Source organism: Solanum stenotomum, chromosome 7 (assembly GCF_019186545.1).
Source record: "Solanum stenotomum isolate F172 chromosome 7, ASM1918654v1, whole genome shotgun sequence".
Classification (NCBI taxonomy): domain Eukaryota; kingdom Viridiplantae; phylum Streptophyta; class Magnoliopsida; order Solanales; family Solanaceae; genus Solanum; species Solanum stenotomum.
The window spans coordinates 28,678,054-28,690,743 of NC_064288.1; the positions used below are offsets into that span (position 1 = coordinate 28,678,054).

Here is a 12,690-nt window from a genome sequence, read left to right on the forward strand (position 1 = left end):
TGCAATCCAATGTGGCCAATGCATAGAAGTAGAAGCCCGACAAAATCCTTGAGCCACCCGAAATGATACCTTAGACTTGTCAATGGATGGAATGCAAGACAAATATAAATCAAAATTAAATCTATGGGCCGAGTCAGAGTATCACCTCGAGCTTATCGACAAAGTAAAATTCTTTTTTATCCAAAACTTTATAAAAATCAAGTATTTGCCTTGAACTCAGGCCTCGACCATGAAATCAAAAGGTTTGAAGTATTGTCTTTTTAAAGACACATAACCTCAAAAAGTGTACATTTCCCTTAAAATTCCATGTTTCCCCCAAGTAAAAATGATAACACACTCCCTTGGAGTTCAAACAAGTGAAAATCATAGTAAAATCATAGAATTTTTTTAAATACATCTTTTCTCTCACTTCCAAGTAAAAAAAGCCAAATGTAGATGTCGTGCACATGAATGCGTAACAAGTACAATCGTACTAACCTAGAACTCCAATTAGTCCAAGTCTAAGGCCCAGGACAACAAACGGATCATAAAGCAGTGATAAAAGCATGAAAATAACTAAAGAGGCACATATTCATACAAACCAAACAAATATTTATAATTCAAAGTTTCACGCCACATAGAAGCATTCTACGGATTCTAAAATGACAAAAAAAGCTAGGGATCAACCTAAACTAAGGCGTATCGACTAAACACTAAGTTAAATTACTTGAAAGGGAAAATATTATAGTCCAACGATGCCACAACCCTGTAACAACCGGACAATTCATAGGTTAAACTAGAGCTTAAACATAATGTCAATGAGGTATAAAATGAATTCCCCTAAGTTAATAGACCATATAAGTTTCCTATGGTGGTCTATAAGTTAAGGCCTAAGGGAGGAGTGCCAAGCAAAAGGGGCAAGCCAAGGCCAAAGGCCAAGGCTGCCTCAAACTGGGAACTACTACCTCAAGCTCCACGGCCATCACCACGGCTCATGGTCATGACCATGGGCAAGAGGGAAGCTTCGTGGAGTTTCTTTGGACAAGGTAGAGGGACCTCCAAGTGTCCTAGATACTGCCTCACCCTTCACGATAGGGATCACGAGTCGTGGTCCACTTCACGACTCGAGAAGGTGGGTGTGGAGCTCCCTTAGCTTTTAGGGTGATGGGAGTTGTTAGGGTAGCTACTGCCCAATGCACCACGGGCACCACTACGGGCCGTGGTGCACTTCACGATGGAGAGGGGTGGCTCGTGAAGGTCACTCGGCACTAAGGCTTGAAGGCCTTGCCTCCACAAGGCCAAGTCATGACCAAGGCCATCACCACAGACCATGGTCCTCACCACGGATCGTGGAAGGCTCCGTGGTCTTGCCTTGGCCAAGTGCTAGCTTGTGCATGAAAGGGGAGGTACTGCCTCCAAAACCACGTGCAACACCATGGACCGTGGTGCACTTTCACGACCCAAGAATGGTGGCTGTGGTCCCTGACAGAGACCATTTAAATGAGGAGTTTTGGGACATTTCCTTTTTAGTCCAAATTAAGTAGGGGTGTTTTGGGTATTTTAGAGGTTATTTATATATTGGTTTTTAAGTCTAAATTCATAAGTTTTAGTCATTATACTCAACACCCAATTGAAATCAAAAGTCTCCCACTTCGATCTAAACTCTCTCTCTAAAAGCCTTAGAAGAAGAAGAATACATTGGAGCTAGGGTTTCAAGGTTCTTTCTCAAATTGCTTGGAGTTTCTCCATTGATTTTCATGGAATAAACTAAGGTATGGTTGCTCTTCACTCTTGGGATCTTTTCTCCAAGAGCCCCTCTCAAAAATTGGATTTCAAAGCTCCCAAAATTCTAGGTTTTCTATCAAATTCGTAGGTCACTTTACAAATGTGTTTTCATTGAATTATAATGATTGATTGTGGTTGTATATGATGATTTGTTGATGAATTAATGTCATGTTGATGATTTTGAACAAATGCGCACAAGACCCATGATTTCCCCTTCTTTCTCATTTTAAACCCTAGTATGACTTTAATGGTAAATGAAGGATGAGAATCTAATATGTAATTGTGGAATTCATTATGGTATTATGATGTTGCTCTATATGATGAATGATTACCAATGAATTAGGGTTGAATCTTGATGTGATCCTTTAAGACTATAAATGAAGGTTGTCAAATTGATTGAAATGTTCGTATATTGAATTGTTGATCCACTTATGGTGGAGGTGCTACTTGATTATAAATTGTAGTGATTGAGTTATATTTCCTCTTCCCTACAACCCCAAGTGTTGACAAGTATGCTATGATACGAATATGAATGTTAAGCTATGGTTACGGTAGTGTTGGTATGGTTAATAGAAGGTTAATCTCATGAACATTATATGACTATGTTATGAATGAACATTAATATATGTTGATGGTTCTACGGCGAAAGGTTATTCTCATCTTAGAACTTGTGAGCTATATGATGAATGATGGGTTAATTACCTAATGCACTCCTTATTGAATTAAGTGTAAGTAAAGGACTAATACTACCTAAAAAAAGAGAATTGTACTTAGCACCAAGTGAACATGAATATGAGATGGAAGCTTTTACGTTTAGCAAGTGCGGCTTCCCATATGGGTTCCTTTTACGTTTAGCAAGTTCGGGTTCTCAACATATATGTTGTCTCATGAGACGGAAACCTTCTACGTTTAGCAAGTCCGGGTTTTTAGTAGCGATCTCCTTGTTCCATAACTATGTTTGCCCACATAGGTATTAGCTAGTGGATCCACCAAGATGCTATTATGTTAGTTCTACCTTGGCAAGTAGAACACTCTCTTTTCGGTGTGGGAGTAGAACATCAGATTCCATGAAGCTCACATGGTCTATGTCGGTTATTGGTAATGTCCCTGTGTTTTAAGAAGATGATCAAATGTATGAATATGACTTATGTAAATGACCTATGAACCCTGACTAGGGACTACTTGAGGGATACTACTTAGTATAGGTGAGGGTATGGGACTTTACGTATGCATTGCACAAGTGGGTTCTTTGAGGAGTTCTTGTGTGAGTCCCCTATGAATGGAAACTTATGAATGATGGTAAGGTTGGTTTCACCTATTATGATGGTGATTATGTATGTGATTACACTTGTGTCATCTTGATGGCTTTACTTAGTATATATGGGGGTATGGGACTTCATATGTATATTGCATAAGTAAACTTAAAAGGAGGGTCATGGGTGCTGTTTTATGATGGTATGATATAAATGGAATTCAAATATGTAAGTTATGGGTTATGGCTTCTTGTTATGATCATAAATGTCTCTTAACCTTGTAATGTGGATTGGCTAAATGTTCCTTGAATATGCATTATGGCTTTTAACTTGAAATAGCATGTTTTCATATAAAGGTCCCTTTTATGCATGTTTTAAGTGGTTTTAATTGCATGGCTTCCATACTTAGTACAATTGATTGTGCTAACCTATATTTCTTGTTTTTTCTACTAAGTGTAGGTTCTGGGAAGTGATTGTGCTACTAAGAGACTCAAGCTTGGACTTAGACTTTCTCCAAGACTTTTTGGTATGTCCTCAAGTTCCGAGGACACCCATTATGACACTTATGTCCCTTATATTGTAATAGACTTTTAGACTCCTTATTTACTTGTCATTTTGAGACAATGCCATTGTAAAGGGCTATGGTCCCTATTTTGAGATTCTTTTGTGTACTTAGATGGTTTCATTGAGATGATGATGTCTAGACATTCTACTTTATATTTTCTATTATGAGACACTTTGACATTGATGTTGAAATGTTTTTTAAATTTCCATATTTTTCAATGTCTATATGCTATGACGAATATGCTAAGGGCTCGTATAAGACCCCTTTGGGGTCAATTACGCCGTGTTATGCCTAGGGGGTGCTCTCGAGGCGTGACATAATTGGTATCAGAGCATAAAGTAAATTGGATACTATTAAGGTTGTTGTCTCATGAAACCATGTCGAGTAGAGTCTCGTTCATATGTGTGAAGCGCACCACACTTATGAATGAGATGCTATAATATGCTTAAGAATTTTCACTTCTTGATTACTCATTGGTCGTGCCTCAAGAATCTTAGTTCTATTAAGGCTTTCCTTCTAATCTTTTTCTTGTGCTTATAGGCTATGAATACAAGAAGGACTATTGCTAAGAGGGCCGAAGGGAAAATGTGAATGAGGAGGTTCCTCCTCATGTTTCTCAAAACCCTAAAGTTCCTCAAAATCCTCAAGCTCCTATTGATGAAGGGGCTATGTCTAATATGGAGATAAGGGGGCCTTTTCATACTTTGACTCAACTCATGATGGCACAAGCTAACCGGGAAGCTAGACCCAGGGTGGAGACCAGTGTGAGTACCATGGCCTCACGGTTGAGAGATTTTACTAGGATGAACCCTACTATCTTCTTGGGTTCCAAAGTGAATGAAGACCCACAGGAGTTCTTGGAGGAGGTTTATAAGATTGTGGAGGCTATGGGAGTTTCTTTTAATGAGACGCCGAGTTGGTTGGGTATCAATTGAAAGACGTGGCCCAAGTATGGTGCACTCAATGGAAGGACAATATGCCTTTAAGGGTGGGTCCCTGAAATGACCCAAAAAGTTCTTAAAAATGTGCTTTGGAAGTTACCGGAAACTTGTTTAGCTATATATAAAAAAATCCGTTTCGTTTTTCAAAAATTCGACTTCATATTCTTGTTTAGGGGGTCAAATTGAGTGGGAAATGGGTCTAACCCAAATTTTAGAGCAACCCTATCAAAATCCGAAATTTCCAAGTGAAGCCTTTTTCGAGGGTCTACTTTGGAGGGTCATATCTCCTAGCACACAAATTATTGGGTGGCCAATAACATATCCATGAAAAGCCCTTTGAATTAGCTACCTAACGCACTTCGTTTCACCTCATTCGGAGTTCGGACGAAGAAGTTATGCCCATTTTCGTAAAATCTGTCCGGCAGGAAATGCAATTTCCAGTGAGCGTTTTTACTGTTCACCCGCCTCATTTTTTTTTCTAAGTGTTGGACCATTTTTCCAAAGGGCATATGTTATTTCCTATATACCATTAGTTCAATTCCCATCTCTAAAACATTTCCCAAAACACCTCTCCCATACTTAGACACATTTTCTCTCAAGTTCTCTCAAGAACCCTAATCCAAAACCTTCCTCAAGATTGAAGAGACTCTTGCTCCAAGTTCCAAGCTTCCATTGAAGACACTCTCAAGACCTTCATAAGAACTCAAGGTATGTGGTGTTGAACTCATGGGTCCTTCCACCCATAGTGCCTAGACTCTATTCTACTCACTAATTCATGGTTTAAGTTAAGATTCATAAATTAGTCTTGTTCTTTGTAATAATTTCCTGCACATTGAATTTTAAACATGAAAAGTGATTGTTTTGAGCATGTTGTGACTCTAGAACTTGAATCTAAATTTGGAATGGATGTGGAGATTTTCATGTGGTATTGTGGGTGTTAAAAGGTGTTGTTGTAGGTTGTTCACTGGTTTGGCTGCATAATTACTACCCTATTTTCCATGCTCTTTGATTCCATTACATGCCTTCAAGGTGTTTGACAAAATGTCCAACTATGGAGAATTGATGAATCGATGCTTTAAAGCTTGAGTTATGAGATGTATGGCAATCCAGAGATGTGTTGATGACAAACTAAGCTTGTGTATATGTTCATTCCATACGTGAGATTGCATTAGAGCCTAATGGGAATTTCCTATATAAAGTGTTGCATGACCATGCCCGGTCCGGGGGAAAAGAACCGGACAACCATGTGAGAGGTTTATATCTCACCACCTAGGATGCTTGGGGTGTGACCAACATCAACCATGTGAGAGGTTTATATCTCACCACCTAGGATGCTTGGGGTGTGACCAACATCAACCATGTGAGAGGTTTATATCTCACCACCTAGGATGCTTGGGGTGTGACCAACATCAACCATGTGAGGGGTTTATACCTTGCCACCAGGGTGTCCGGGTGTGAACGGCATCCCCCATCCTAAGTTGGGGTTATAGATTGGTTGGATCATGCATACACATATGATATCTACTATTAGTATAGATTTACTTAAACATGTTTTGACTTCACTTTGATCATGAATCCTCATATTGTTATTCATAATGCCTATGAAACTATTTCTTGTATTTCGATTGTGTCCTTGTCTATTGTTGTGTTGCACCCCGCATACTTAGTACATTCCAAGTACTAACACATATTTTGCCTACGTGATGTCACCATGTAGGGACTGGAGCTACTCTTGATCCTTCTCTACATTTACGTGGCTAGTACGGTGCTTATCCGAGTTGTTGGTGATTCCTCAATCATTCGAGGGCTATGTTATGTTTCCTACTCCTATGTTTTGAGACTTTAGCTTGCAATTGTATTTTGACTATGAGGGGAGCCGGTAGTATGTCATGGCCCCGTCCTATCTATGTATGTAGAGGTGTGCATTGGACAAGTATTTTGTGAATGAGCTTGACTCTTGTTCTATGATGTCATTTTGAAATGGTTTGCCCTTAGTCCCTATTTCCCGTTAATTAATGTTGAATGTACTTTCGCGACCGATGAAGTGTGATGACAAGTTTGAGAGGCTTGTTTGGGGTTCCTTCGGGTTTCTCATTCACCATGTCACGTCTAGGCCCTAGGCTTGGGTCGTGACAGTCCCATAACTTAGGAGGTATTCAAGAAGGCTTTCCTTGATCGGTTCTTCCCCTATGATAAAAGAGAAGCCAAAGTTGAGGAATTCATCAATCTTCGCCAAAGAGGTTTGTGTGTCCAAGAATACTCCCTGAAATCATGAAGTTGTCCAAATATACTCCCTCTTTGGTTTCTAACCAAAGAAATGAAATGAGTCACTTTGTCACCGGTGTGCCCGATGCTATTGAAAAAGAGTGCCAAGCGTCAATGCTCCACGAAAACATCGATATCTTTAGGTTGATGGTACATGCTCAACAAGTGGAAGAGTCAAGGCTTAGAAAGAGGAACAGAGAGGTGAAGAGGCCAAGGGCTGATGAGGCAAATGCATCTAAGGGTAAGTTTGAAGGCCAATGTGAACCAAGGTTTAAGAAGAGGTTTCCCAACCAAAGTCCTTTGAATGCTCCAAGGCCCAACAAAGGTTGGGTGTCTACCCCTAGACCACAAGGGGGAAAAGGTGGTGGTCCTTATGTTGAGAAAACTAGTTGTGAGAATTGTGATAAGAAGCTTCAAGGAAAGTGCCTAGTTGGCACGGACAATTGCTTTAGTTGTGGAAAGAGTGGTCATATGAGGAGAGATTTCCCTATGTTGAAGGTTCAAGGGAGGGAGAATAAGCAAGCCCAAGCAAGTGGGTCTAACTCCGATGCTCCTAAGAAGAATCACTTCTATGATCTCCAATCCCGATGTGATCAAGAGACCTCTCTGGATGTTGTTACCGGTATGTTGCAAGTATTTTCAATTAAGTTTTATGCATTTTTAGACCCGGGTGCCACTTTATATTTTGTTACTCCTTTAGTGGCTATGAAATTTGATGTGCTCCCCGAAACCTTTAAAGAACCTTTTTCCGTGTTTACCTCGGTACGTGAGTCGGTTATAGCTAAAAGAGTGTATAGGGGTTGTGCCATTTCATTGTCCAATAAAGTCACATTGGTTGATTTGGTAGAACTTGACATGTCGGACTTTGATGTCATATTGGGGATGGATTGGCCTCATGCTTGTTTTGCTTCCATAGATTGTAGAACCCAAGTTGTGAAGTTTCAATTCCCTAATGAACCCACTGTTGAATGGAAGGGAGGAAACTTGATCCCTAGAGGTCTAATTATTTCATGTCTAAAAGCATGTTTTCATATAAAGGTCCCTTTTATGCATGTTTTAAGTGGTTTTAATTGCATGGCTTCCATAATTAGTACAATTGATTGTGCTAACCCATATTTCTTCCTTTTTCTACTATGTGTAGGTTCTGCGAAGTGATTGTGCTACTAAGAGACTCAAGCTTGGACTTAGACTTTCTCCAAGACTTTTTGGTATATCCTCAAGTTCCGAGGACACACATTATGACACTTATGTCCCTTATATTGTAATAGACTATTAAACTCCTTATGTACTTGTCATTTTGAGACAATGCCGTTGTAAAGGGATATGGTCCCTATTTTGAGATTCTTATGTGTACTTAGATGGTTTCATTGAGAAGATGATGTCTAGACATTCTACTTTATATTTTCTATTATGAGACACTTTGACATTGATGTTTAAAAGTTTTTAAATTTCCATATTTTTCAATGTCTATATGCAATGATGACTATGTTAAGGGATTGAATAAGACCCCTTTGGGGTCAAGTACATCGTGTTATGCCTAGGGGGTGCTCTTGGGGAGTGACAAATCCAAAACCTTGAGTCCTGATGGTACCTACCATAACCATTAGTAGGTCAGCAAACCTGTATCCCTATCGGGTTATTAACAACAACAAAAAAAAGATAAAATAAGTAATTCAAAGGAAAATAGTGGAAAATGAGAACAATAAAAATGTATACACATCAACAATAGATCCAATCGCACGACCTGGTGGACAAAACTAGAGAGCTACTAAAAGAGCATAAGTCCCAAAAGTGGACCAAAATGCATACTTGTCTCGTATACAAAAGACTAGCCAAAAACTATATACATAAAGAGATAGGGTGAATTGGGATGCCATAAGCTCACCCTCAGCTTCTGAATATCCCCGCAGCTGGCCCGAATTCAATGTTGGCAACTTGCGCTCATATGTCCATAAAGAAAATAGATGAAGAGTTTAATATGAGTACCAAAATAATAGGTACCCAGCAGACATCATAGGCCGATTGAGCTTAGAAAGTATAGATAATAATGAAAAGTGAGAAAGTAAAGCAACTAGTGGTCGTAAGAGTGAAATGATAATGAAGAATCTAACTACAAGGCACATGAGTCTAGAAAAGGACGTCAATAGAGTAAAACGTTAATTATATCCGAAGGGGACCCCATATGCCTAGAAGGTACACTCGTGAACATTTGAAAGTATATAACCCAAATGGAGCACCATAAGTCCAATGATTTCACAAAAGTGCTAAAGAAACTGCTAACTAAGAATATGAATAATCAAAAGAATGCAACAACTATTGAAAACGTCTAAATATACTTCTTAAAAAGAAATATAAACGGTCATTAGCAATATATTTACCAATCTATGACTTGGGGTCGATCCCACACAGAATATAGAAGAATATTGTCAATAACAAAATTTTACTTGGTAGTCATTATTCAAAAAGAGGGAATTTCAATTGAGAAAACAATAAGAAGAATAACAATAGCTTGGAGCTAAAATATTTATTTGTCTTGAGATTATTATAAGTAACTAAGAATGTAGTCTCCATGATTTCATAACATATCAAGAATATTGTGTTAGTGATTTATTTCATTATTAGTATGCAAGATTGGTAATTTATTTATCACCTAAGTGGATGGTCACCTAAATAGGTGAATTTCACCATGAAACTTGGTCCGTCATCGGGTTTATGCTTTACTAACCATTATCTTTGATGTGAAATTAGCTATCCCTTGGTTTGTTCAAGCTATTAGATGAGGGTTGATAGCCTAAAATCTTTGTTGTATAATCCATTTCCCATTCGTTACCTCATTGGTCTGGCGAGTAGGAATAAGAAGAGTCCTAATGTAGCCTCTGTTAAAAAGCAATCATAGCAAAGAGAAAAATAATACATGCATGAACACTATTCAAAAATTACTATTTATTAGGTCTGTGTTGTTAATTCTTAATGGTTCCCACAAACCTAGTTGTGTAATTGGCTATTCATAGTTATTTGATCACAATTTATAATAATTGGATAAAAAAAATCATGAACTTACAAGATGAACGTTTGAATTCCAAAATCTTGAATTGAATTGCAAAGATTTAGAACTTCAATTAAAAGCCAAAGAATTCAAGAATTATAGCAAAAGTAGTCCACTAATAATCCTCAAACTCCAAAATGTACATCCTCTAAATAAAAGCTAAAAACTATTTATAAACATCTAAACCTAAACAAAACTGATCTGGATAAAATAAGGTTCTCCAACTTCTATGACTCAATTTGTACGGACCAAAGTCCCTTGTACGGCTCATGGAAGACAGTGTTTGATTAATCTCAAGGACCTTTTCTATGGATGGGATCTACAATCGGTAAACTGAAGTATAGTTTGTCCTGGTCAGTCGTGTTCTAAGTCATCTATTTTCAACTCTCTCACTATCATGTACGGCCATCCATGTACGAGCCGTAGAAACTATTCTAATTTCATTTTTCTATTAGTCAAGGTTTGTAAAAGAAAGTGTAACCGACATGGGAAAACTGACTTGAAGTGAGGGGCCTTCATGGTCTAGGATTCTTCAACACTTCAGTCCATTATTCTACGACCAATGATCTATTGCTCGTAATCACGAGTATGGATAGTATAGTTCCCCCATGTACTTTGGACTGGATTTTACTTTTCAAAGCTCTCAGGCTACGAGTCCTTCTATGGCTCATGGATAAAACATCGACTCATAGCCAGTCTTGTAGATGTCCAAAATACTATTGCCAACACTACCATATGTAACTCTGCTACCAAAACCTATTTCCTTATAAATCAAATACAAAACAGAATCAACTCTATTAACAAATGCTTAAAAGACTTAAAATATCTAAAGTTTAAAGCATTAAAAGTACCATAAATCCACGGTACATCAACACCTTCAACTTAAAATTGATGCTTGTCATCAGGTGACACAACTATCACATAAAGACACTTTGCAAAAGAAGATAAAAAACCTACGATATAATCACATGTCCCTTTTTCAATTATAAAACCTTAATTTGTTATTCAACAATCATTGCATCAATATTTTCTTAATAAGCTAACACATGCAAATCAATAAATGACATCATTATACCAATAGAGTAGATTACATACACAAACAACAATCACCAATATAAAAAATTTTCAACTGTGCTACTTGTGCCCTAAAACCAAAGAAGATCCTTTTTTCACACACATATCAATACTTTTCAAGAACGAGGACTATGTATACACTCACTCTGAAAAAACAAGTTCGACCCATGCATACATAATACCATATGATTTCCTTTATTTTCAATTCTCAGACTCTTGAATAGTTGAATTAATATCACTGTAGGACGTTTTAACTTGTAATGCAGCTCGAGACATGTGTGGTATTTGTAGATTATAATGAATTTTTCCCTCCTTTACACTACCGTCATTTAACTCCACTTTTGAAACCAATACTCATTTCACGACCTTTTTTTTTAATATTTCATCAATGTTTCGATGTTGGTTTCACGTTTTTCCTTTTTTTATTCTTTTTCTTCTGTTCATCATCTTCTCTTTCTTTTTTTGCAACAAACCCAATTATTTCCCTTTTTCTCATTACCCTAGTCTTTTCATACCACTTTCTTTTCTATTTTTTCTCTATAGTAGCCACTCTCAACTTAGGCATATTTTCTTGAGTTAGGTGCACAATGTCCAAGGAGGGACTAGGGCTGATGTTTGCGTATTCAAGACACAATTTCCAATGCAAGTGTCTACGATCGTACAATAATATAGTAACCCAACCAAGGGTTAGGGTTGAGTCCCAAGGGAGTGGTTTCGAGAATTAATAGAAAAATAAAATTAAGTTCTAACTAGTCATAGCTAAAAACATTATCGAATAAAAACATGGTAAATCTAAGGGGTAACACAACTGTCAATTATGAATGGGGGTTTGTAGCAAGTAAGCAAAAACAACGAAGATATAAAGAGTACTAATTACGGAGACGGGATTCTTAGGATGTGATAGGACTACGGGTTAGACTAGATCATTGGGTACATCTTTTGATAGTAAATTCATTGAATAATTGTGACTAGGCTAGACAATAGAGGGGGTAAATTCTCTCTTGAGCAACTTACCCCGAATCAACTTGGTTTCTCTCGAACACCAAGTTGCCATATGAAGAACAACCTCTGCCTTAGCCTACTTACTATCTCGAGCTGAGTGTGTGGCAGAAGGACTGGGGTTCATTCTCTCGAGCTGAACCTCATGTCGACCCAATCCTACCGGCCATCAATTTAGTAGTCTTAGTTTTACGACCTTTCTCTCTCGAGCAAGCCAAAAACACAAATGTGAAATCCTATTTGAAACTACAATTTCATTAAGTTCCAACACAACTACTAAACGAAATCACATTTAAACAACAATTAAACTATCAGCAAGCAAGACTCAACAATTAATCTAACCCATATTCACAAAATCACACACTAAGAATTGGGGTTTTTAGCTAGACATGTAAAAGAAAGAGAAATTTATACCAAAATGAGTTTGTATTCAAATGTGTATTGAAGATTTGAGTCTCAAAACAATCCAAGAGTGAAGAATCTTAGAGACCCAAGTCCAAAATCTTGGAGTTGAAACCCTATGAATCTTCAAGTTCTTCAAAACCCTCTCCAAACTTAGAGTTCAAATATAAAAGTAAAGTCCGAAAAATTACTATTCAAAGCTAAAAAAATTCTATATTAAGCTAAAACTCTTAACGAGTATTTATAGTTTTCAAAAAATCTGTGCTGCAGCAGACCACTTGGCGCAGTTGGTAGGAATCGCTGATCAACTCGACGATTCGCCCTTTGGTATAGTTCATTGCTGTCTTGCACTATTCCTCAGCATCATCGTGTTTTGGATCA

The 12,690-nt window shown here is 37.8% G+C and overlaps 2 protein-coding genes across 2 annotated transcripts in view; both read left to right on the forward strand.

Moving 5' to 3' along the window:
* LOC125871851 (uncharacterized) overlaps positions 1–12,690 on the forward strand; it is a 553,480-nt gene that overhangs the window by 254,598 nt on the left and 286,192 nt on the right. The window lies entirely within an intron of this gene.
* On the forward strand, positions 6,846–7,943 carry LOC125869789 (uncharacterized). Its single transcript, XM_049550225.1, has 3 exons — positions 6,846–7,217; positions 7,287–7,410; positions 7,930–7,943. The coding sequence occupies exons 1-3, from the start codon at positions 6,846–6,848 to the stop codon at positions 7,941–7,943; spliced, it is 510 nt and encodes a 169-aa protein (XP_049406182.1).

Bases quoted from the DNA above. Each gene is read 5' to 3' on its own strand.
- LOC125869789 (XM_049550225.1), top strand. From the start codon at position 6,846: ATGAGTCACTTTGTCACCGGTGTGCCCGATGCTATTGAAAAAGAGTGC. The intron at 7,218-7,286 runs GTTGGCACGGAC...CCTATGTTGAAG, and splicing joins AGCTTCAAGGAAAGTGCCTA to GTTCAAGGGAGGGAGAATAA.